Source organism: Pongo abelii, chromosome 19, assembly GCF_028885655.2.
Source record: "Pongo abelii isolate AG06213 chromosome 19, NHGRI_mPonAbe1-v2.0_pri, whole genome shotgun sequence".
Classification (NCBI taxonomy): domain Eukaryota; kingdom Metazoa; phylum Chordata; class Mammalia; order Primates; family Hominidae; genus Pongo; species Pongo abelii.
The window spans coordinates 12,740,371-12,766,181 of NC_072004.2; the positions used below are offsets into that span (position 1 = coordinate 12,740,371).

Consider the following 25,811-nt stretch of genomic DNA (forward strand, 5'->3'; position numbering starts at 1 on the left):
AAGTCAAGTTGAGAAAGGTTGCATTATCAAAAGGTTCTGACATCACCATTATTAGAAAAGGAATCGGAAGAAAACTCACATTAATTGAATACCTGCTAAGTGCCAAGCATTAAGAGGCATGTCTATAAGTAATCTCAGTTATCGCCATAAGAAACCTATGAGCTCCAATGTATTCTTCTTTATTTGTCATTGAGGAAAGTGAGGCGGAGAGAGCTTAAATTAGTACCCAGGATCACATGAACCCAAGATTTGTTAATTCTAAGTACATGCCCTATTCAAGTGGAATATCTCCACCCCAAGAGTGTGAAGTGTGGCAAAAGGTAATGAGAATTAATTTTTACAAACCTACAGGAACAATGCATTCCAACGAATGATGTCTACCCCTGAGGGGCACTCTGGGAGAAGTTAGGACCTAAATAAAGTATTGTCATAATTAACAAACATTTATTGAGTGTGTACTCTCCTGGGAAACAAAGGTAAAAATAGCTCTTGAGACACAGCTCTGGACCAAAAATTTCAGTACTGATGATATTGCTGCTAACATTGTACAGTGATTTATGGTTCACAAAGACTCTTTGAAGACATTAAAAATTTCATGAGAAAACGATAAAGAACAGGCCAGGCACGCTGGCTCACATCTGTAATCCTAGCACTTTGGGAGGCCAAGGTGGGCAGATCACAAGGTCAGGAGTTCGAGACCAGCCTGGCCAACACAGGGAAACCCCATCTCTACCAAAAATACAAAAATTAGGCTATGCACGGTGGCTCATGCCTGTAATCCCAGCACTGTGGGAGGCCGAGTGGGTGGATCACAAAGTCAGGAGTTCAAGACCAGCCTGGCCAATATGTTGAAACCCCATCTCTACTAAAAATACAAAAATTAGGCCAAGCGCAGTGGTTCATGCCTGTAATCCCAGCACTTTGGGAGGCCGAGGCGGGTGGATCACGAGGTCAGGAGATAGAGACCAGCCTGGACAATATGGTGAGACCTCATCTCTACTAAAAGTACAAAATTAGCCAGGCGTGGTGGCGCGTGCCTGTAGTCCCAGCTACTCGGGATGCTGAGGCAGGAGAATAGCTTGAACCTGGGAGGCAGAGGTTGCAGTGAGCCGAGATTGCACCACTGCACTCCACTCTGGGCGACAGAGCGAGACTCCGTCTCAAAAAAAAATGAATAAAATAAAAAAATAAAGAACGATATAGGTTAACAATGACTGATCTATGCTTACAACATTAAATGCTGGTGGGAGGGAGGGACACATTGATTATAAAGGGCTGGAAAGGTGCAGGAAGCTTTCATGAAGGGGTTGGACTTGACAGAAAGTGTCATGTTAAAAAGTAGAGGGCCAGGAAACGGACAAGGTAGGGGGATGGAATGTACAGGGCATGCTGCTGGAGGTCTGTGGCAGGAATAGTAGAACTTAAGCTTGCAGAAGTAAATAGCACCAAAGTGTAGAGTCTTGAACACCCATCCGGTTTGAAAGTGGAAATCCTATGATCTGGATACCTGGAGCCACTGGAAGTTTCTGAGCAGTAGGTGATGTCTAAAAAGCCAGATTTTAGGCAAGTTCATCTGGTAATGGAATTTAGGAAGGTTTGCAAAAATGACACCAGGGGACACAGGGCAGGAACCAGAATTGTCAGCAAAGGTCACACTCAAGTGAGCTGCTGCCGGCCATGTAATTTGTCACTTCTTCCTTTACAGAACTCAGGAGCACACGATGGCCATCCTCCAAGCTTCTCTCCCCATTCTTCCAGCCTCCACCCGCCCTTCTCTGGAGCCCAAGCAGACAGCGGTCATGGTGCCGGGGGCAACCCTTGTCCCAAAAGCCCATGTGTACAGCAAAAGGTAGGCACCTGAAAAAAAGCTTCAACCTGGGATTCACTTTGCCTCTTCTCTCTTCTGTAACCCAGGAGGCAGAGGTTGCAGTGAGCTGAGATCGCGCCACTGCACTCCAGCTCGGGCGACAGAGCGAGACTCCATCTCAAAAAAAAAAAAAAAATGAATAAAATAAAAAAATAAAGAACAATATAGGTTAACAAGGACTGATCTATGCTTACAACATTAAATGCTGGTGGGAGGGAGGGACACATTGATTATAAAGGGCTGGAAAGGTCCTCCAAAGTGAACAATAATGAAGTTCCCTTAATGGCAGAAGTAAATGTCATTTTAGAGAGAAACTAATCCACTCCAAATGCATCTAAAAGGATGTACAAATATGAGTTAGAAGTTTTCCCAGGGAGTCATTTCCTGGGGTCATCCCAGAAATCATGATGACTAAAATGGCCATAAGTTTGCAAAACAACGTGAACAATAAACCAATTTCTGTGAAGTTAAAGATTGGGATCAGGGTGTGTGGGAAACAACGTTGGAGGAAGAGAGAGGGACACAGATCCATGGACAGGATTGGAGAGATGTGCGAAGCAGGAGTCACAGTGCAATACCTTTATGGAAAAGGAAGAGATGTCACCCTTCAGCTGGTGGAAGAAGTCAGGGGTATGAAGGATCCAGGGTATGGAGAGTCTCTAGGGGCAAAGAAGAGGTGGCAGAAAGGAGACAAACAAGATAAGCATGACATAAAAGTGCCACATACCACAAGTCAGGGAAGGGGCAGAGACCCTGAAGTGGGCCAGGCACTCCACAGGAGAACACACTCACAATAAACAAAGCTGGTTCATAAAGAGACCTCAGCAATGCCTCCAGTTCTCTGCAAAATACCCAGTTTGAAATAAATGACCTGTGGGATAATACTCTGGAAATTCCTGGGTTGATTATTTTTTACTGATTGATTGATTGAGACACGGTCTCACTCTGTCGCCCAGACTGGAGTGCAGTGGCGCGATCTCAGCTCACTGCAACCTCCACCTCCTAGGTTCAAGCGATTCTCCCGCCTCAGCCTCCCAAGTAGCTGGGATTCCAGGCGCACCACCACGCTTGGCTAATTTTTTTATTTTTAGTGAGACGGGGTTTCACCATGTTGGCCAGGCTGCTCTTGAACTCCTGACCTCAGGTGATCTGCCCACCTCGGCCTCCCAAAGTGCTAGTATTACAGCCATGAGCCACCGCGCCCAGCCTGATCTTTTTTGTATTGAATTGGACTCTTACTTATTTTCCCCTAAAAGAGGGTGCACCTTAAGGAGGAAGATAGATCTGCAAGGTTCCCATTCTAAGACGCCACCACCAATAAACCCACAGTAGCATTCACTACTGTTAATATATGGGAGTTATTTTCTAAGCCCTGGATTTTTCTTTTTTCCTCTTAGATCAATTTTTCCAAAATTTAGCCTGTCGTTTCTAGAACAGAAACAATATCATTTCAGATCCATGAATTCAATGCCTTTCTCCGTATTTTACCCATGCAGATGGCTGGTTTACACTCTTCTGATAAGGTGGGGCCAAAGTTTTCAATTCCATCCCCAACTTTTTCTAAGTCAAGTTCAGCAATTTCAGAGGTAACACAGCCTCCATCCTATGAAGATGCCGTAAAGCAGGTAACCATGTGATTTGTTCTTTATGGAAGAATAGACTGACTCAATGAACAGACATTGTTTGATATGATTAAACTTCATGCAGTCTGTAAATTCTGACATTGAGTGTGTCATGTGCCACACCACCAAAATAAGCAAATTATCTAGACAATAATTGGAAAACAGTGTTGCATGTGTAGCTGTGTGAGGCAGGGAGAGAAGAGAGTCACCTGTCTGGCTTTGGTACCAGCTCTGCCGTCTGCCAGCTGCCACTGTCACTAAGGTGAATACTTCACCTCTCTTATACAAAATAGGGATAATATTTACTTGGTAAGGGTTCTAGATAACCTCGCACTTACCACATTGTTCAAGCACATAATAGCTTCTCAAATAGATGACAGTGATGGTCAGAGTAATACTTTCTAAGGTTCTCCCTGGCTTTAAAATTCAATGACCCTGGCAAAACATTGACGGGTATTGAAGCTGGATAATAAGTGCAAGGAGGTTCACTGTATCCTCTACTTTCATTTGGATTTGGAAAGTCTCAAAATTAAAAAGTAAGAAAAAGAAAAAACAAGGCTGGGTCTGGTGGCTCACACCTGTAATCCTAGCACTTTGGGAGGCCAAGGTGAGTGGATCACCTGAGGTCAGGAGTTTGAGACCAGCCTGACCAACATGGTGAGACCCGTCTCTACTAAAAATACAAAAATTAGCTGGGTGTGGTGGTGTGTGCCTGTAATCCCAGCTACTCAGGAGGCTGAGGCAGGAGAATTGCTTGAACCTGGGAAGTGGAGGTTGCAGTGAGCCGAGTTCGTAGCACTGTACTCCAGCCCGGGTGACAAAAGCAAAACTCCATCTCAAAAAAAAAAAAGAAAGAAAAAGAGAAACAATTAATGATCCCCTATTTCAAATAGTCTGAGCTTGGATGAGGTATTCGATAGCCCTTCGTATGTGCTCAACCCAGAGAAGAACATTTACATCAGTTGCTGCATACGGGTATCCCACAGATCAAAGTCAGCCTGCAGTTAAGTTTTGTTTGGCTTAAAGAATGTTTTAAATAACAGGAGATGGTATGCAGAGTGGGCTTTCTCATTTCTAAAAAATTAGAGGATCTGGCAAACCAGGAGCCACACTGCTGCGAGACAACAATTGCCTAAACCAAGGTTCTTTTGCTGCTTTGAGCCACAGCTATGCTCTGCTCTCTGCCTCTTTTTCTTATTCTATATTCAGTTCATTTCCATTATCTGCCAGACCCTTAGGCATCTGGTACCTTTTGAACTGATAAATGACTCATTTTTTGGTCAGTGCTCCCATCCATATTGATTACTGATACCTGTGTTTATTGAGTCTGGGCTCTCAGAGGAGTGAGATGGTTATATGCCTTTGTTCTCTCCATTCCTCTCCCCTGGTTTCTATAAACATCAGCCGATTCTTCAGTTTCAAAAGAAAAGGGCCAGGCAAAGTGGACATCCAGAAATAAGACTCATCCAGAGATGAGCCAGAGAGGAGGGGTCATACCCTACTAGTGTCTACAGGTTCCTCAAGCTACTGCAATGAGGAACCAACAAAATATGAGCCAAGTTCTTGGGCCACATTGCAGCAACCAAGCAAGAGGTAGATTCAGGTCACTTCAAAGTAAGAGCCTAAAAAGACATTTTCTATATATTAAGATGTCCTGCTCCTGGAATGAAAACCTCTCAAACAACTGAACTGACTCTAAAGTACCCCGTGCTAGGAAGCATTCTGCCTTCTTTTTCCCTTCTCCTGTTGTAGTAGACTGTTTCATTCAGTAGTTTATCTGCCTAAAATTACTACTGAAGCTTAATCAAACATGGTTAAAAAACCTTTAGGCCATAGACCCATGTTCATAGCAGCATTATTCACTGTAGCCCAAAGGTAGAAACAACCCAAATGTTCATTGACAAATGAATGGATAAACAACATGTGTTATATCTATACAATGGAATTTCAATCAGTCTTTAAAAAAAAGAAATTCTGACACATGTCACAACATGGATCAACCTTAAGGACATTACACTTCGGGAAATAAGCTAGTTGCAAAAGAACAAATACTGTATGATTCACTTATATGAGGGACTTAGATAGAATAGTCAAATTCGTAAAGGCAGAAAGGAAAATGGTGGTTGCCAGGGGCTAAAGGATGGGGCGTGGGAAATTATGGTTTAATGGGTACACAATTTTAGTCTTGCAAGATGAAAAGAATTCTGAAGACAGATGGTGGTGATGGTCACACAATAGTGTGAATGTACTTAATGCCCCTTAACTGTACACTTAAAAATGGTTGATAGTAAATTTAAAGTTATGTGTATTTTACCACAATTGGAAAAAAAAAAATACCTTGACCAAACCTAGTTGAAAATCTTGCAGTGCTGCTTCTAATGATTTCCTACGGAGATAACCACCTTCTAAATTGTCTGTCTTCCTTTGGTTAATTTGTAATAGCAAATGACCCGGAGTCAGCAGATGGATGAACTCCTGGACGTGCTTATTGAAAGCGGAGGTAAGACTGCCTGTGTCCTGTCCATTAGGACATTCTGAGCCCACATGAACTCTAAGGAATGAACTCTCGGTACCAAGATCAGATGCACACTGTGAGTTGGATGTACCAGGTAGTCCTCAGGGAGAGCCATTTCCTTTGAGCTTCTCGCACATTTTTAGAGCTGATAAAAGAAGGCTTAGTGGATGATTCCTCACTGCCTTTGTCCTAGGAGCATTTTTCAGCAATCATTTTAATAGTTTTCATGTTTCAGCCTAATCCTTGTCTCCTTAAGCGTTTTCTCTTGCTGCACTACTTCTTTCTATGTTCTAATCTCAATGTCCCTGCCTTCTCAATTATAATAAAAGAAAAAAGCAGATAATGAACGTTTTGTGCTACCTACTCAAAGTGAAATTCAATTAGCAACCTTCCACTGGATGGTTCATTCATGCTTTAATGTTATTCATGCTAGCAATAAAACATAATCAACATGTCCTTTTTGTCACCTTTTAATTTGTTCATTTATTTACTTAAAAAATTATGGAGTGTGTACCTAGAATTTTAAACCACACAAATGAATAAGATGACCTAAGGAGGATGTGTAGATCAAAATAAAAGCACTCAGGGAGGAATCCTTAAGCCAAAAACATTTAAAATTTCAGAGATGGAGGTAGCAAAGGACTCAGAGAAGGGGTAGCCAGGCGTTGTCATGGCCTCAGTGCTGCATCAGACAAAATCCTGATTTCTGTGGAGTTTACAGTCTGGTAAGGGAGACAGACAACAAGCAAGTGAACAGACCTTTCCTCCATTGTAACAACAGGGAAGAAGAAAGAGATGGGTACAAACATATGTATGTAAATGGGTTCTGTAATGGAAAGATGAGAAGAGTTCATATCAGATGCCCATACACACACACACACACACACACACACACACATATTTTTGAGACAGAGTCTCACTCTGTCGCCAGGCTGGAGTGCAGTGGCGGAATCTCGGGTCACTGCAACCTCCACCTCCTGGGATCAAGCAATTCTCCTGCCTCAGCCTCCCGAGTAGGTGGGACTACAGGCACGTGCCACCACGCCCAGCTAATTTTTTGTATGTTTAGTAGAGACGGGGTTTCACCATGTTGGCCAGGATGGTCTCAATCTCTTGACCTCGTGATCTGCCCACCTAGGCCTCCCAAAGTGTTGGGATTACAGGCATGAGCCACCGCGCCCAGCCTGCCCTTGTATATTTTTAATGAAATATGTGGCAAGGCTAGAAAAGCGTGAGGATGCAGAAGGGGAGTGTGGAAGATTCAGGGGAAGAAGAGCAGTTATGACTTAATCATGAATGAATTGAATTTTCTGGAGAAACACAGCAGGGTTGTTTTGCAGTCTTAAATGCCAATTGTTGGTCTGACCTCAGAAATCTAAAGTGAAACCAAGTCAGCTTAGTTGTTTAATTTTTCTCTTGCAATGTTCTGCTGATCCAGAGCATGCTCAGCAAAGGCAGATGATCAGGTTCCTCAGGTATGGGGTTCTGCCAAAAATACAGGCTAGACAAGGAAAGAAGTGAAGACCAGAGGGCCTGGTGGACAGTGATAACATAGTAGAATCTATGGATTGGTGTGAATGGTTGGGAAATGGTTGGGAAATTACTGTTACAAGGTACTTAATAAGTGGCTTGGAGGGTTGGGAGAGGATGGGAGAGCTTGAAAGTGAGCTTTCAGAGGGATGCAGTATTTGGAGATGACACAATCCAAGGTGTGTCTGACAGGGTGGCAATGGGGGAATCACTGGAGTTGAGGAGGAAGTCGGGAGCTGAGAGGCCAGCATGAACACTGATTTCCAAGGATGCTCAGGTTACAGAATGAGAAGGGTTCAAATGGGGAAAAGGCAATGGAGTAGGAAGTAGAGTTTTCAGTGGATGAGGGGGAGTGACCAGGAGGCTAGGGGTGAGGCATTGGTGTCACCCTCAAAACCCAAAACTGCTGAGTTGTCATCAGAAGGCGGGGGGGAGTAGCAATCAGAAAGTGGCAATGGCATGGCGCCTGGTCCCTCATCTTCAGGCCCTCACTGATGGTGTCGGGATGGACTCAGTGTCCTCAAGGGACTACCAGGGTCAGAGGAGTAGGCACAGGAACCTTCAGAGAAGAGAGTTGAATAATCACAGAGTGGAATTCCCAAGAGGAAAGGGTTTGGGAAAAACCAGAGGGAAGATGAATTGGAGATTGATAGAGCAGCTTAGAGATGAGACTGGGTGGTGAGCGGTGACCAGGGAAGCGTGGCCATCTTCTGTATCTAAGTGTAACTCACTCATATTGCGTGGCATGCTCAATTTGAAGTGATTTAACAAGTCACATCGTGTATTGCCCACAGAAATGCCAGCAGACGCTAGAGAGGATCACTCATGTCTTCAAAAAGTCCCAAAGATACCCAGATCTTCCCGAAGTCCAACTGCTGTCCTCACCAAGCCCTCGGCTTCCTTTGAACAAGCTTCTTCAGGCAGCCAGATCCCCTTTGATCCCTATGCCACCGACAGTGATGAGCATCTTGAAGTCTTATTAAATTCCCAGAGCCCCCTAGGAAAGGTGAGTGATGTCACCCTTCTAAAAATTGGGAGCGAAGAGCCTCACTTTGATGGGATAATGGATGGATTCTCTGGGAAGGCTGCAGAAGACCTCTTCAGTGCACATGAGATCTTGCCAGGGCCCCTCTCTCCAATGCAGACACAGTGTTCACCCTCTTCTGTGGACAGCAATGGGCTGCAGTTAAGCTTCACTGAATCTCCTTGGGAAACCATGGAGTGGCTGGACCTCACTCCGCCAAGTTCCACAGCGGGCTTTAGCGCCCTCACCACCAGCAGCCCCAGCATCTTCAACATCGATTTCTTGGATGTCACTGATCTCAATTTGAATTCTTCCATGGACCTTCACTTACAACAATGGTAGAATGCCCAATGCACCAGTGCTATGGAAGACCAATAGGAGTTCCATGGGGGAAAGCACACAGCCATACATACTTTACTGCCCAAAAACAGAAGAAGAAGAAGAAGAAGAAGAGAATTAAAAAGAAGCAATGAGTTCTGTGCCAATCAACAAGAACAAACAGAAGTCATTTTTAGAAATATATATACTGTAATATTTACCAACATTCAGTAACTGTTAATGATTTCAACAATGCATTCAAAAATGTGCTTTCTCAGATTAAGGATGCCAAAAAAGATATTTCACTGCCTTTTCAAAAACCAGTACATTTTCTAGCCCATAATTTTTCTCAGGCATTGTTGGGGCATAAGCTCACACTGTAAGCTTTTCTCATAAATTCACTAGACATAACGTGGAAGGAAGACATCGTCTTTTGGGAGTACAGGGAAGCCAGCCCCTCAAAGCTTATGGAAGACATAACTGTGATGGAAGCTGTTGCCCAATGTCTGCATTACTATCTTTCAAAAGAGAAGCCAGACCCAGCTTCAGATCGAAAGTTCTTGAGACAGAGGAACAACACCAATCTATTTCCAGGGAAGCTAAATCAACTCTATTGTCCCTCTACCACAAAACTGCCCCGCTGGAGTGGTTCTGAACCTGTACCCAGGACTCTATGTGGTCACTAACAACAGTTATCCTGAACTGAGTCCACAGAACTCCACCCAGAACTTTCTTCTTTTTTAACCAGTGGCCCAATCATTCCCACCATCTCTGTGCTGATAAGTACGTGTCCTAGGTGAGAACCCTGAAGGATGCAGACCTTCTTCCCCCGAAGGAGATGCCACAAGCTCCCCAACACAGCCCCCTTTAGTTCTAAAGACTAGAGATGATCACATTGGTAGAAATATATCTCGAGGCACAGGAAGGAAGCCGTACCAGGGATAATTCAGACAGGACTAGAGAATAACATCATTTCACATACCCTGGGATAAACACCCTGGGTTCCTATAAAAGGACTATTACTTATGGGAGTCCAGCTTCTCCTTTTGTTTTGTTATTATCAGTTTATCTTTCTCCCACTCCACTTTTCCTTCAAGGTACCAATCCTTTCCTGTTCCTCGTTTGGCCATCTTTCTTTTTCTGTCCCAACATTGGGAGGGGAAGACTTCTCAGTTCTAACAAGCTGCCATACTCCTAACAAAGCCATTTTTGAAAAATTTAACAATCCAGGTTCTTCTGGAGAACTCATTCTCCACACGCACAGTTTGCTGCAAAAGGAAGTCGCAAGAATTTCTTGAGGAAGAAACCGGTGACTTGGTCCATCAGTCACGAAGTTCTTTCTATTCTCATTTAGTTTTCAAGAAATTATTGGTTTGTGTTGCTCTGGGGAAATTGGAAATCATCACATTGTAAAGACAAATATGGATGATATTTACAGGAGAGAATTTCAGATTTGGGTTTTTGAAAGAAAACAGAATTGCACATTAAAAACGATGGAAGGAAAAAGACAATGGTCTAATGTGCATTCCTCATTACCTCTCGTGGCTTTGGCTGGGAGTTGGAAAAAGCTAAAATTTCAGGACAGTCTCTGTAAGGCTCACTGTGGCTCCAGTTCACCATTTTATATTGTTGCATGCTGTAGAAAGGAGCTATTGCTGTTGTTTTGTTTTTTATTTAAATCACTAAGGCACTGTTTTTATCTTTTGTAAAAAAAAAAAAGTTGTTCACTGTGCACTTATAGAAAAAATAATCAAAAATGTTGTGATTTTAGAAGCTCTCTTTTTGATAAACCAAAGATTTAGAAGTCATTCCATTGTTAACTTGTAAAAATGTGTGAACACAGAGAGTTTTTGGTGATTACTACTCTGAAAGCTGCCAGATCTTATTCTGGGGGTGGGATGTGGAGGAATACACATACACACACAAACATACATGTATGTATAATAGATATATACATATGTGTATATTATATCTGTGTGTGCATGTATCTTCAAAAGCGGCACTACAGAGTTCTACACCAAAAGCCTTTAACCCTTAATCTGCTGTGAATGATACCTGGCCTTTCTCACTATGAATTTCTGATTAGTCAACCAGACTACACGTTGCCTCTCTGTGTATGACTAATGGCTCCAACCCGATGACTCACAGCTACTTGCTTATCATGAACAAGCTCATCTTGGCAATGAATATGGATGTGAAAAGACAGAACGGCTTCACCATTAGTAGCTGGAAATGGTATCACAGTCTCTTATAGAGGAATATGAAAGGAACATGAAAATCATTTTACATTCCTTTATCTGTATTGTGCTTTAAAAAATCCACGTGGTAAATTTTTTATTTTGCTTTTATGTCAGTCATCAGAACCAAAAAAATCCAGAAGAAAAAATTGCCAGTGTTTCCTTTGAAGATGAAGCTACTGGGGAAGAAAACCTTATTAATACACTCTACACATTTGTTCATTCCTCAGCTGTTGATGTTTTCTTGGGGTCTTGACAAAGCTTGCTGGTCAGTGCACTTTTCAGGTGTCATGTTTTGCTGTTTGTATGTTCTTTTTCTTCCCCTTACTTCCTTTGGGAAACAAACTCACACAGTGCCCCTACTCTGAGACCTGGGACTGAGGGTTAATTATTTTTTTCCTTGGGTATTTCTATCTGAGAGACTAGACCTCGTTAGGAGGCCTCTGTGCTTCTCCAGATTGTACCTTTTTATGGGGATCTTTGAGGCTATGACCCAGGACTGATAGATATGCCTTACAGTAGACAAAAGATAAAATGGTTCCCATATCCTAATGCAAACCAACACAGTTAAAAGAGCAGATCTCTGGATAACTGCTCTCAACCTCCTTCCACAATCTCCACAAACCACATTCACTCTCTCTCTTCATAGCTCAGACATGAAATTTGAGGGAGAAAACTGGAGATAATTGGGAGAAAATTGATGAAGTTGGCTGCTTCCAGTAGATCAGATAATCCATGAATTTGTCTCCCATTGAGAATTTTATTTTAAATTCTTTTGAACTCTTCGTTGTGTCTTTTGTGATGACAAATCAGGCATGACTAAAAGATGTACACAGACTTACGAAGATGGTCACGTTCAAGTTCCCTAATGCTCTTAGAACCCGAAGATTAACGTGTAGTTTTCTTAAGACCTCTGAACCCCCGTGGTGATGAAGACTTGAAGACATTTACAGCTATCTGCTGCAGTCTGGTAGATTCATACTTATCTAAAGAAGTCAAAAAATTTATTTGTGCAAGTGCTTGCAGGAAGCCAGTGCTTATTAGTAGTGACCCTGCTTCTATCAACGTTATTGAGACAACACATATTCTATTCTAAGGGAGAAAGAGGGAGGAAGAGAGGGAGGGAGGGAGGAAGAAGAGGGAGGGAAAGAGGAAGGGAAGACAGGAGATGGGAAAGGGGGTAAAGAGAGAAGGAGGGAGAAGGGAAGGAAGGAAAGAAGAGAGGAAAGAAAGGAGGGAAGAAAAAAGGGCCAAACTTTCTGATCTATGAACTTCTCAGTTCAGCTGTCACATTATGAGAAGTAAATCAGAATTTTTTTAAGGAGAAGTCATTCTTAGCACTACAATAATTGTACCAGTAATTGAGGAAACCAGGACAATCTTCACCTGAATAATAGAGGGTCTGAGAACTGTCAGCCTTTTGCCGTTCAAAAACATTTATGTCCAACCTGAAAAAAAAGCATCAATAAAACCTATCCCAAGCATTCAAAATAGTCCTTTCCAAATATTATTTATTTTAAAGTCAATCAGCTCTTTTAGAAACAGATTCTGGTCTGGCTGAAAACTCCCATATCAAATTTACTTATCCAGTGGCTAATATTTAATGCCCACCATGGGCAGAGCACACAAATCTTCAGATAAACAATACTGAATTGATTCAGCACAGATTGTTCAGATTTGAACGACCAGGGAGTTGTATTTGCTACACGCGAGAACACTGAGAATCTCCCAGTCCTTAAACTAGAAACCTTTTAGCTATGATAAAAAAAAAAAAAAAAAAAAAAAAAAAAAAGGGTCTTCATTTTTCCAAAAGGGAGGGTGGAGGTGTGGATCACTTTTTAGCTAAAAGCTATCTCTCACTTCAAAATTCTTGTCTTTTTCTTTGTGGACAAACACCAGTAGTCTATCACTTGGAGATCTTTTAATATCTCCCATCATTTAAAACATCCACGAGAGTTTGAAGGTTTGTTTTGATTGCCAGATACAGAAGCCCCTTGAAAATAAGGAAAGGGTGGAGGAAGCATTTTTGCGTCCTATCCCTATTTATCATAGCATCTCTATAGACAAAAGGGACACTTCCTGGTGAGCCTCTGGCCCTTAAAAGAAAATCATCTAAGAATATGAAGCAACTTGATTTCCCCCTACAGCCCTCAGCTTCCTTCCTCACAGAAGGAAGTTCCCAATTGCTGGTACACAGTTTGCTATCAAATATCAGATATGAGAAAACCTGTAGTGAAAAGAGTCTGGGTTCCTGGTTTTCTCATAAATCCAATATAAACTGGTAGGTTGGTTCAGGGTCAAAATTGCCAGTGCTTTATTAGACAGACGATGCTGATAGACACACAGAGCCCAGGTCCTGGAACAAGACAATCCTATAGTGCCAAGATCTGGTCAGTTGTGTTAAGGAGCTGAGTTTGATTCTAGAGTCCAGGTTTATAGAGAAACCCTGGCTAGATTGAGCCTACCCATGGGGAGATGATTTCAACACAGGATGAGATCTGGGAAGAATTTTGTTGTCATCTGCCAGGGAAATTATCATAGGACTCATTGAATGCAATAACATGTGAGTAAGTTCCCTTTTGATTCTGGGAATCAGCGATTTTCCCTGTGGATTAAGACAAACCAACGCCTGAAGTTCTCCTGTGCTTATTTTAACCATCTGCTCCCATCATGAACACTGGAGCACGCATTTCCTAGAGGCGGTTTCATAGCTCCTGTGTGTTCATGGAAAAGGGGAGTATAATGATGGGGATCCTGGAAGCTATTTTAATGTTTTCCAAAGGAAAGGAACCCACACTGCTCCCCAGAGTTTCTTTCCAATGGCCCTGCAGTAGGAACGGAGGACAATGTATTGCTGGGTGCTTAAAATCCTCCCTCAGTGAAGCACAGAGACACTTTGTAAAGAAAAAAAGAGCAAGCATAGGTTCTCTGTGGGACCTTGTGGAGTGGTGCTTTCACGTTGGTCTCTTTGGCTCAATTATGCATAATCAGAAAGAAATGTGGGTTACTGGGAAGAGACAAAAAGCAGTGGCTAAAATACCAAAGTTGGCATGTGTTCTTTTTTTTAAAAAATGCATATATTTTTAAATAAAATGTTTATTTTAAAAAGAAATGTAAAACTTTTTTTTTTTTCGTGGCTGTGTGATGTACCCAGGCCTTGTGCTATGTACTGTTTATATGTGTTATTTCCTTTCATTCCCACAATGGCCCCATGAAGTAGTACCATTATTATCCTCATTTTTGCAAATAAAGAAACCAGGCTCAGAGGCTACATAAATTGCCTGAAGTTACACGACTGAGAAATGGCAGAGCCAAGAGTCAGACTGTGATTTGCCCGCCTCCAAAGCCCGGATCTTAAGCACTGCACAAACTGCCTGGACTGATACTTACTATGGATCATACTAATAAAATCAGAACTTTTGCAAAACAGATTCTCAAGCTATGTATATGCCCATTAAGATGCATACATACATATACAACTTAGCCAATTCAATGTTTTCATCAGTTTAGTAACCGAGCAAATTGAATAATAACACAGGATAAATTGGGTATCAAGAGGCCTATATGTACAGACTCCCTGAATAAGACCTAGTTTTTAATCTACTTTTTCCTCTTAAATTTATTCCTGCCTATTATTTTGTCATTGGTGAACCTATAAACCACATAGGGGAAATATCAGACTGTGAAGAGAGCCCTGGAATGGACAAATGTCCCAAGCCCTGGTTTAGCTAAGAACTGATCTTTCTCCCTACCACAGCTCTCTCTGCCCCTGCGTCAGCCTTACTTCCTGGTGGGCTCTCCTATGTAAAATCAACAAGGCCATGGGTGGCCAGCAGCCCCACATGTAGCAATTCCAGCAACGAGAGAGTTTCTCAGTCCTGAGAGTCCTAGCAGAAATCTCAGAGCTTGCTCTCAGTGGTCTCAGCAGGTCATGGTCATCCCTGAATCCATATCTATGGCCATGAGAAACGGATATAAATACATGCACAGGGGCTGGATACCCTGCTCAGCCCTGAGATATGAAGTGGGATCATTTGAATCTCATGGGCTGGCAGTAGGGAAGGTGAGTTTTTCTAAGGGAAAGTTGGGGTGCTAGTACCAAAGGGTGCTGAAAAAGCAGAAATAGTAGATTTCTATGACATAATTCCTACTTTCAGGAAGTTTGCCATCTAGCAAGGAGACAAGAAAATAGGGAATAATGCATAGTCTGATAATTGCATGCTATGTGCTACCAGAAGGGCATTTAATAAAGTCTTGGTAGGTGGAGGTGGAGGAAGGGTGGATGGCCAGGAAGAACTCTCCAGAGGAGGAAGCCACTAAGCCAAGACATTAAATGACACAGGAATTAGGCAGGCAAACTGCTAAGGAAAGGAGCATTCCAAACTGAGGAAATAGCCTGTGCAAAGGCCTGAAGATTTAAGAGAATTGACCGTATTCAGGGGATGTGGATAGTAGAACAAGGGGGCAGGGGTGCTGCTGGCCGAAGTGTAGGAAAGAAAAGAGGGCCAGGGCTGTCAGAAGAAAGTACCACAGTGGCCGGGCATGGCGGCTACCGCCTGTAATCCCAGCATTTTGGGAGGCCGGGGCAGGCGGATCATGAGGTCAGGAGTTCGAGACCAGCCTGGCCAACATGGTGAAACCCCGTCTCTACTAAAAATACGAAAATTAGCCCAGCGTGATGGTGGGCTCGGGAGGCTGAGGCAGGAGAATCGCTTGAACCCGGGAGGCAGAGGTTGCAGTGAGCCAAGATCACACCACTGCACTCCAGCCTAGGTGAAAGAGCGAAACTCCGTTTAAAAAAAAAAAAAGAACTACAAACAGGGTGGCCTCACAATTCTGGAGCCCAGATGTTTGGAATCAAGGCGTCAGTGGGGTTGGTTCCCTCTGAGGCTGTGAGGGAAGGAGCTGCTCCCGTTCTCTCTCCTTGGCTTACAGACGGCCATGTTCATGTCCACATTGCATTCTCCCTGTATCTCTGCATCATTTTCTCTCTGTGTGTGTCTATCTCTGTGTCCAAATTTCTCATTTTTATAAGGACTCCAGCTGTCTAGGATTAGAGTCCATCCTAATGACTTCATTTTATTTATTTATTTATTTGAGACAGAGTTTCACTCTTGTTGTCTAGGCTGGAGTGCAATGGCACAATCTCAGCTCACCGCAACCTCTGCCTCCCAGGTTCAAGAAATTCTCCTGCCTCAGCCTCCCAAGTAGCTGGGATTACAGGTGCCTGCCACCATATCCAGCTAATTTTGTATTTTTAGTAGAGATGGGCTTCTCCATATTGGTCAGGCTGGTCTTGAACTTGCGACGTCAGGTGATCCACCCGCCTCGGCCTCCCAGAGTGCTGGGATTACAGGCGTGAGCCACCGTGCCCAGCCTAATGACCTCATTTTAACTTGATTACCTCTGTAAAGGCCCTAGCTCCAAGTAAGCTCACATTCTGAGGTGCTGAGGGTTAGGACTTCAATGTAGGAATTTTGAGGGAACACAGTTCAACCCATAACATGGGGCAAGATGGGGGCCAGACCATGAAAGGACTCACAAGACACATTGAGGAGTCTAGACTTGTTTTGAAGACAGCGGGGCATCACTGAAGAGTTTTAAGCAAGACAGTGCTGTCATAACCCTTTCACCTTAGAAAGATGATTCCAGCTACGGAGTGGATTGGAGTGTCAAGGACACGGGAAGGGCAGCATAGTACATTTGTGTGAATTCATCTGATAAATTGCTGTACCCTCCTTATTCTACAGACATGAGAAATGATGAGTAACCCAACATATCGAATTTAGGACATAAAGAATGATGGGGTGGCCAAGTGCGGTGGCTCATGCCTGTAATCCCAGCACTTTGGGAGGTCGAGGCGGGGGGATCACCTGAGGTCAGGAGTTCGAGACCAGCCTGGCCAACATGGTGAAATCCCATCTCTACTAAAAATGCAAAAATTAGCCGGGCTTGGTGGCACGTGCCTGTAGTCCCAGCTACTTGGGAGGCTGAGAGAGGAGAATCTCTTGAACCCGGGAAGCAGAGGTTGCAGTGAGCCAAGATCATGCCACTGCACTCCAGCCTGGGTGACAGAGCGAGACTCAGTCTCAAAAAAAAAAAAAAAAAAAGAATGATGGGTTTGGGAGGCAGGCAAAAGTAAAGGTAGCAACTTAGCTCATGGCAATAACCCAACCAAAGGGCAGATGGTAGTGGAAATGGAGAGATGAAGGTAGGTTTGAAACGTATTAATAGAATGGAAAATATGGGACTTGATCATTGGATGTGGATGGTGAAGGAGAGAGAGATTCTGGATTTGGAGGAGGAAGAGCTCAATTTTGAGCGTATGTTAGTGCCATTCACAGAAGTAAAGACCAGGATAAGCAAGAGTTACTCGATAGGAAAAATAATGAATTTGATTTTTGATCAGTTGGTGTCTGAGGGACACTCAAGCCGAAAGTCTTCACTAGAGAGGTCTGGAGCTCAGAGTGCCTTCAATGGAGATATAGATATGAAAGGGGTCAGCATTCAGATGTTAACTGAAATCATGAGAATAGATATGACCTATACAGTATGTGGAGTGAGAATAAAAGAGGATCCTGAGGAATGCCAACATTTAAGGTATTGGCAAAGGAGAATGAGAGGGAGTGGCTAGAAAACCAGGAAGGGCTGGTATTCCTATCACTAAGGCTGGAGAAAATTCCAGAAAAGAGGGGGGCTCTTTAATTCCTTTTAATGCTACGGTGTTCCACTAAGATAAGGAATGAAAAGTGTTCATTTGATTTAATAATAAGAAGGTGGTTTATAATCAAGATGAGAGCAATTTGGATGTAGTGGCGAGGCCAGGTGGGTACAAACTGAGGAATTAAAAGGAGGTCAGTAAGTGGAGACAGTGAATCCAGGTGTTTCTCTCAAGAAGTGTGGCAATGTAAGAAGAAGACACACAAGACCATAGCAGACAGTCAGACATTTAAAGGATTGATTTTCAAGAGGAGAGAGATATGAGCTGATTTCAAAGCTAATGAGAATTAGGTAGTATAAGATAGAGAAAAGGAGGCAGATAATGAGATCCAGGTTAGGCTGCCTTTGGGATGTTGAGGCAGGAGAGAAAGAGGAGGGTGGGTGGAGATGCAGGTCCGTGTGCAGGTCATACAGGTGTGGTGGGAGGACAATGAGGAAATTTTCAGAGGATGGCTTCCATTTGATACTTGAAACAAGATGGAGAGATAACACTCACCTATGGGGCAGAAGATGAATGAAGTGGGAGTTTTAATAAAAATGGATAATGTCTGAATTAAGAGCTGTGGAGAATGGGAGAGAGAACTGATTGGGAGACATAGAAGGATACCTGGGAAGAGTTGGAAAACTTGACTGGAGATCATGCCCTCTGCACAATGGTAGGACTTTTCATCAACAGCATCAACCACCCAAAAGTGGAAGCAGAGAAGGCAGAGAGGCAGGTTGAGTCAAGTTGAGGCTGCTTTAGAAATGGGTATGAAAGCAAGAAAACAGAAATGGGGGCTCAGTATATGACTATAGAGGAAGTAAAATAGTGAACTATGGAATATGCAAAGTATTATGCTAAAAGTGAAGATAGGAGTCAGAAAGTGGTACAATCAAAAATTAGAAGTGGACTAAGTATTGATGCAATACTACTAATCATGTAATTATATTGCCATCATTGTGATCATAATGTAAATAGGTACCCATGTTCACAGTTTAGTAGGAATGATAAGGACTGAAAAGTGTTCATTTTATTTAATAACAAGAAGATTTCAGGTAACAATTGCCTGACCTCAGGTGATTCGCCTCAGCCTCCCAAAGTGAAACCCTGTCTCTACTAAAAATACAAAAAATTAGCCAGGTACAGTGGTGCACACCTGTAATCCCAGCCACTCGGGAGGCTGAGGCAGGAGAATCGCTTGCACCCGGGAGGCGGAGGTTGCAGTGAGCCGAGATCGTGGCACTGCACTCCAGCCTGGCAACAGACAGCGACTCCATCTCAAAAAATAAATAAATAAATAAATAAATAAATAAAAAAGGTGTAAAAACAACAGATGCTGGTGAGGCTGCAGAGAAAAGGGAACACATACAGTGTTGGTGGGAATGTACATTAGTTCAGCCACTGTGGGAAACAGTTTGGATATTTCTCAAAGAATTTAAAATAGATACCATTCGATCCAGCAATCCCATTACTGGGTATATATCAAAAGCAAAATAAATTGTTCTACCAGAATGACATGAACTCGTATGTTCATCGCAGCATGAGCAATGGCAAAGACGTGAAATCAGCCTTGGTGCCCATCAACAATGGATTGGATAAAGCAAGTGTGGTACGTATGTACCATGGAATACTACACAGCCATAAAAAAGAATGAAATCATGTCCTTTGCAGCAACATGGATGCAGCTGGAGGCCATTATCCTAAGTGAATTAAGGCAGAAACAGAAAACCAGATACTGCATTTTCTCACTTATAAGTGGGAGCTAAACATTGGGTACTCACAGCTATAAATATGACAAGAATAGACAATGGGGACTATGAAAAGGGTGAGGGAGGGAGCTTTTCAAGGCTTGAAAAACTACCTATTGGGTATTATGCTCAGTACCTGGGTGATGGGATCAATCGTACCCGGAACCTCAGCATTACACAATATACTCATGTAGCAAACCTGCACATGTATTCCTTGAACCTAAAATAAAAGATGAAATTGTAGAAAAAATAAAAAGCCACAAAGGAGTCAAAAGTACTCCCACTAGAGGAATTCACATGTGTGAGGACTTACAGGCAAAATAAATAAGTTGCATTGCAAAAAGCTGGGTGAATTTCAGAACAGTTGGAAAGAGGACAGTCGCACAGCTAGGGTGGAGGGAGGGGAAGACCGGGAAGAACTGCTGGAATACCCAGACAGAAGGCCAGAGTGATGACCACAAAAGTGGAGGAAGCTGGATGGGCATGGTGGCTCATGCCTGTAATCACAGCACATTGGGAGGCTGAGGCGGGTGGGTCACCTGAGGTCGGGAGTTCAAGACCAGCCTGGCCAACATGTAGAAACCCCATCTCGACTAAAAATACAAAATTAGCCAGGTGTGGTGGCATATGCCTGTAATCCTAGCTACTGGGGAGGCCAAGGCAGGAGAATCACTTGAACCCAGGAGGCGGAGGTTGCAGTGAGCCGAGATTGCACCATTGTACTCCAGCCTGGGCAACAACAACGAAATTCTGTCTCAAAAAAAAAAAAAAAAAAAAAAAAAAAGTGGAGGAAGCTGGGCAGATCCAGCAAATATTCATAAGCATTAGTAGAAATAAAAGGACTTAGAAATTGATAGAATAGAAAATGTGGGATCGGAAGAGAGGAGAGAAATGGAAGATTCAAGAGTAATTCTTGTCTATCTTTACTTCTGTAGCCCTGCCTTTACCACAGTGCCTTCCCAACTGTGAATACTCAATCAAGATTAAACAGAATACATAACGTTCTCTTAAAATTATTCTTCTGGACTCTACATCTGCGTGTTGTCACCTGAGATTCTGATGATCAACCAACAGATGACTCCCCTTGCTCCTCTACTTCCTAGGTATTTTTAATTTTTGCACTTGGCACCCACCCTACCTCTACCATCAAAACCCCAAAGAGAAGAAAGATATCTAAGGTTAACATGCAAGCAATGCATGGACTGTTACAATGGAAAGGGCTCTGCTAGGTCCAGGCAGGCAAGCAGACAGACAGACCTGACCTAGCTTGGAGGTTTGGTCCACTGCAATAGGGGGTTTTCTGGGAACCCAAGCATCTTGGAGAGGTGCAAATGAGTTGCTTATCATCTAGAGTGGCATGAAAGCTGTAGAATTTTCTCCTAGCACTTATAAGAAGTAGGCATTGGAGTTAGGTGGAAGAGAGATAGGTTCACGAAAAAGCCCTGTGGTCTGTAATGAGGATATATTCAACAGCGACCTAAACTGACATCCAGAAATTGGATGCATACAGGCTTCTGAGCAGATGATGGCAAGTAAGAATAATAACCCAAGGCTGAAGCTCAACAACCCCTCCTCCACCCTCCAGTCATGGTACTACATATGGCACACCATCTTCCCCTGAGAAAAACGAGTGCAAATGCAGGAAAAAGGAGATAACTTCAATGCCTAAAATTGTTTCTGCTACTCTATAGAATGGGTCTGAAAACACAAAGTCCAGTCATGGAAAATACACCTGAGTTTGTGAATCGGAATCCGAACCTACTGCCCTCTTCTCATTCTTAATGTTGCATATCTATGTTTTCTGTCTTGGACTCATCATATATTTCTTTTATTGTTTTATCATAACAGTAATTTTTATATTTATTAATCAATTTTTGTTTTTATCCATATTCTTCTACTACCTTTATGAATGTATTCCTCCATGTTGCTTGATATTGATTTTCTTTTCTTTTCTTTTCTTTTTTTTTTTTTGAGACAGAGTTTGACTCTTGTTGCCCAGGCTAGAGTGCAATAGGACTATCTCGGCTCACTGGCAAACTCTGCCTCCCCAGTTCAAGCGATTCTCCTGCCTCAGCCTCCCGAGTAGCTGGGATTACAGGCATGTGCCACCACGCCCGGCTAATTTTTGTATTTTTAGTAAAGAAGGAGTTTCTCCATGTTGGTCGGGCTGGTCTCAAACTCCCAACCTCAAGTGATCCGCCTGCCTCAGTCTCTCAAAGTGCTGGGATTACAGGCATGAACCACTGTGCCTGACTGATATTGATTATCTATTTTTCCTCTTTTTGGGCTTTTTGAGATAAAAGCATAATTTCTTTCTTTCTGATAACATTAAAAATATTTATCTCTATGAATTTCTTTTGAGTGCAGTTTTGGGGTGAAACTATGAGTGTTTATGCAATATTTACATAGTAGTATGTTTCTATATATTCTGTAATTACATTCTTGATTTCCTTTTTGATCTAAGAGATAACTTAGAAGACTGCCTTATAATTTCCAAGTGTTTAAGCTTATATTTGTTAATTTATATATAAACATTGACTTTTAAAATATGATACAAAGAAGTGCACCATCAAGTGTAGAGCTTGATAAATTTTTATAAAATGAGTATTCTCAATGTAACCACCACTTAAATCAAGAAATTGGACATTTCTGTTAGCAGAACTATAGAAGTCCTCTGTGTGCCACCTCCCCGGTACTACAGCACCCTTTCCCAGCTCCCCCAAGATAAATTCCATACTGACTTCTATTACCATTGATTCACTTTGCTTGTTTTTAAACTTAATGTAAATGAAATCATACAGTATATACTGTTCTGTATCTGGCCTTTTTTGCTCAGCCTCCATTGTGAGATTCATCCACATTTTCATCCATTGTTAGATGAAGCATGAATACATTCCTTTTTTTTTCCATGTATACACCACCTTTGTATGATTATGATTTCATACAATTCATTGTATTGTGTGAATACACCACCTTTTTATTTATCCACTATGTTGTCAATGGAGACTTCAGGTGGTTCCAATTTTTGACTATTACAAATGTTGCCAATACAAACATTCTAGTGCATGCCTTTTGTGGTAAATATGTCCACATTTCTGTTGAACAAGTGAAATTGCTGGGTCATGAAGTGTACATACTGTTCAGCCTTAGTGCATACTGCAAACAGAGCTCTCTAAAGTACTGTACTGGTTTCCCTCCCACCAAAATGCATTATATGACCGTCCCACTGGCTCTGCATCCTCACCAGCACCGGTTTAGCCAGTCTCTTTCCATTTTAGCTCTTCCACGGGTGTGTGGTGGTATTTCATTGTCATATCAATGGCATATATTGGATGATTAACAAGGTTGAGCAACTTTTCATGTTCTTGGGCCATTTGGATAGTCGCTGTGGTAAAGTGACTATTCAAATCTCTTGATCTCTTGTCAATTTCTCCTGAAGATTTCTTCCTTTTTCCCATTGATTTGTAAGATTCTCCTTCCTTCCTTCCTTCCTTCCTTCTTTCTTTCTTTCCTTCTTTTTTCTTTTTTTTTGAGATGGGGTCTTGCTCTGTCACCCGGGCTGGAGTGCAGTGGTGCAATCTTGGCTCACTGCAACCTCCGTCTCCCGGGTTCAAGTGATTCTCCTGCCTCAACCCCCAGAGTAGCTGGGATTATAGGTACCCACCAGCATGCCCAGCTAAATTTTTTTGTATTTTTAGTAGAGACAGGGGTTTTACCATGTTGGCCAGGCTGGTCTTGAACTCCTGACCTCAGGCAATCTACCCGCCTCGGCTTCCCAAAGGGCTGGGATTACAGGCGTGAGCCACCACTCCTGGCCCCGGAGTCTATATATGTACACACACACACACACCCCGCCAAATACACGCACACATGTATAACATATATATACACACATCTATCTATCTATCTATCTATCTATCTATCTATCTATCTATCTATTATCTATTTTTCTTTGAGACAGGGTCTCATACTGTTGCTCTGTTGCCCAGGTTGGAGTGCAGTGGCCTGATCTCGGCTTACTGCAGCCTCAACTCCCTGGGCTCAGGTGATTCTCCTACCTTAGCCTCCCGGGTAGCTGGGACTACAGGCATGCGCCACCAGGCCTGGCTAATTTTTGCTTTTTTTCAGTAGAGATGTTGCCTAGGCTGGTCTTGAACTCCTGGGCTCAAGTGATCTGCCCGCTTCAGTTTCCCAAATTGCCAAGATTACAGGCATGAGCCACCATACCCATCTGGATTATTTATATACTTTGGAGTTGAGTTCTCTCTCTCCCTGTTTTATGAAGGTTGAATGTATTGCAAATAATTCGTCTCACTATGATGATTTCTTTTTCATTCTGTTTTTTATTTTTTGAGACAGGGCCTCACTCTGTTCCCAAGGCTGAAGTTCAGTGGTGCAATCTCCGCTCAATTCAGCCTCCGCCCTCCCAGGCTCAAGTGATCCTCCCACCTCAGCCTTCAGAGTAGCTGAGACTACAGGCACTGCCACCAGGTATGGCTAATTATTGAATTTTTTTTTTTTTTTTTTTTTTTTGTAGAAATGGAGTTTTGGAGTTGCCCAGGCTAGTCTCGAACTCTTGAGCTCAAGTGATCCCCCTGCCTCAGCCTTTCAAAGTGCTGGGATAACAGGCATGTACCATAGGGCTTGGCCTTTTTCGTTCTCTTAATGGTGTCATCAGATGAACCATTAAGAACCAAAGTTCTTAATTGTTAAGTAGTCCAATTTGCCAATGTTTCCTTTAAGATTAGAATATTTGGTGTCATGTTTAAGAAATCATTGTCTACCACAAGATCATGAAGAAATTTTTCTCCTGTTTTTTATTTTGATTTTTCTTTTGAAAAACAATAATTTTTGAGGTTTCTTTTTCCCAGAAAAAATGGGTAGTTAATAAACTTTTTCAGTCATTACATGTCTAAAAGTGACTTCCTTTTGCCCTCATTTGTGAATGTTAGGCCAGATGTAGACTTTTGAGTTGCATTTGAGTTATGACCTATTTTCATGGGTGCCCTGTAATCTTGTTCCAAATTTTATTGGCATTGAGCATTGCAGATGTGAAGCATGAGGCAAACCAGCTTCTCTTTTCAGAGAAAAACTTCTTTTTTTCTGGTGTGTGTGTGTGTCTATCTTCCAAATTCAGAAATTTAATCAAGATATGTCTAGGGATTTTGTTTTTCCTGTGCAGTAATATTTTCTAGCACTTAGTGAATTATTTTAATTTTGACTTGGGCCTTTCTTCAGCTCTGCAAAATGTTTTTATTTATTTGTTTGTTTGTTTGTTTCTTTGAGACAGAGTTTTGCTCTTATTGCCCAGGCTGTAGTGCAATAGCACGATCTCGGCTCACCACAACCTCTGCCTTCCAAGTGGCTGGGATTACAGGCGTGCGCCACCACGCCCGGCTAATTTTGTATTTTTAGTAGAGACTGGGGTTTCTCCAAGTTGGTCAGGCTGGTCTCGAACTCCTAACCTCAGGTGATCTGCCTGCCTCAGCCTCCCAAACTGCTGGGATTACAGGCGTGAGCCACCGCGCCCGGCCTTTTTTAGTATTTTTTATGCTTATTTCTTCTTCATCATCTGCTCTGCAAATTCTATTACATGTTTGTTTGAATGTTTTGAAAAAAGATTCCATGTCTATTTTTCCTTTCCTCACCGTTTCATTGCATTACCTACTTTTTCCCTCTGAATTTTGGGATCGTTCTTCCAGCCCATCTTCTAATGCAGTAATTCCATTTTGGGCAGTGCCAGATCTGCTATTTCCTGCCTCTATGGAGTTTCATTAGTTTGGAAGTCATGTGTTTCTTATCCAAGAACCCTTTCTTGTTTAATGTGGCTCTTCTTCATGGCAACCAGCTCTTGTTATATTAAAGCAGCGTTCTCTCAGTTCTCACTAAGAATACAAATTAGAGTGAAAAAATATATTTCCCTTACTTCTTGCATAACTTTCACTAGAAGCTATTTTCTCTGGATTCTCAGATTAGTCTCCCTGTTTTATGGAGGTAATAATAAAAGCGCAGGCATTTGAACTAGAAAAACCCAAGTTTGAATCCTAGTTCTGACACTTGAATGGCAGTTCACCTAAACCCTCTGAGCTTGGTTTATTTGATAGGTATAGTCAAACCCTCATCGTAGAGTTCTTCTAAGGATTAAATAAGATAATGTATGTCATAGCACTTACAGTAGTACTTGGCTGTATAGTTTATTATTATTACCTTCTTCATTCTCATCACTATTACATTTTAATACTAGGTC

General features: G+C 42.3%; 1 protein-coding gene and 1 long non-coding RNA gene across 7 annotated transcripts in view; one reads left to right on the forward strand and one right to left on the reverse strand.

The window, feature by feature from the left end:
• MYOCD (myocardin) overlaps window positions 1–8,900 on the forward strand; it is a 98,835-nt gene extending 89,935 nt beyond the window's left edge. For 5 of the 6 annotated variants that reach the window (XM_024234315.3, XM_024234316.2, XM_024234320.2 and 2 more), the window contains 4 exons: window positions 1,706–1,849; window positions 3,364–3,492; window positions 5,932–5,989; window positions 8,329–8,900. In XM_024234315.3, the coding sequence (XP_024090083.2) occupies window positions 1,706–1,849; window positions 3,364–3,492; window positions 5,932–5,989; window positions 8,329–8,900 (903 nt within the window). The remainder of the gene's footprint in view (window positions 1–1,705; window positions 1,850–3,363; window positions 3,493–5,931; window positions 5,990–8,328) is intronic. The other variant, XM_024234318.2, reaches the window with a different exon arrangement.
• Window positions 5,414–25,811, reverse strand: part of LOC129051014 (uncharacterized) — a 30,178-nt gene continuing 9,780 nt past the window's right edge. Inside the window, exon 2 of the long non-coding RNA XR_008514969.1 lies at window positions 5,414–8,975. This is a non-coding gene — a long non-coding RNA (uncharacterized LOC129051014). The remainder of the gene's footprint in view (window positions 8,976–25,811) is intronic.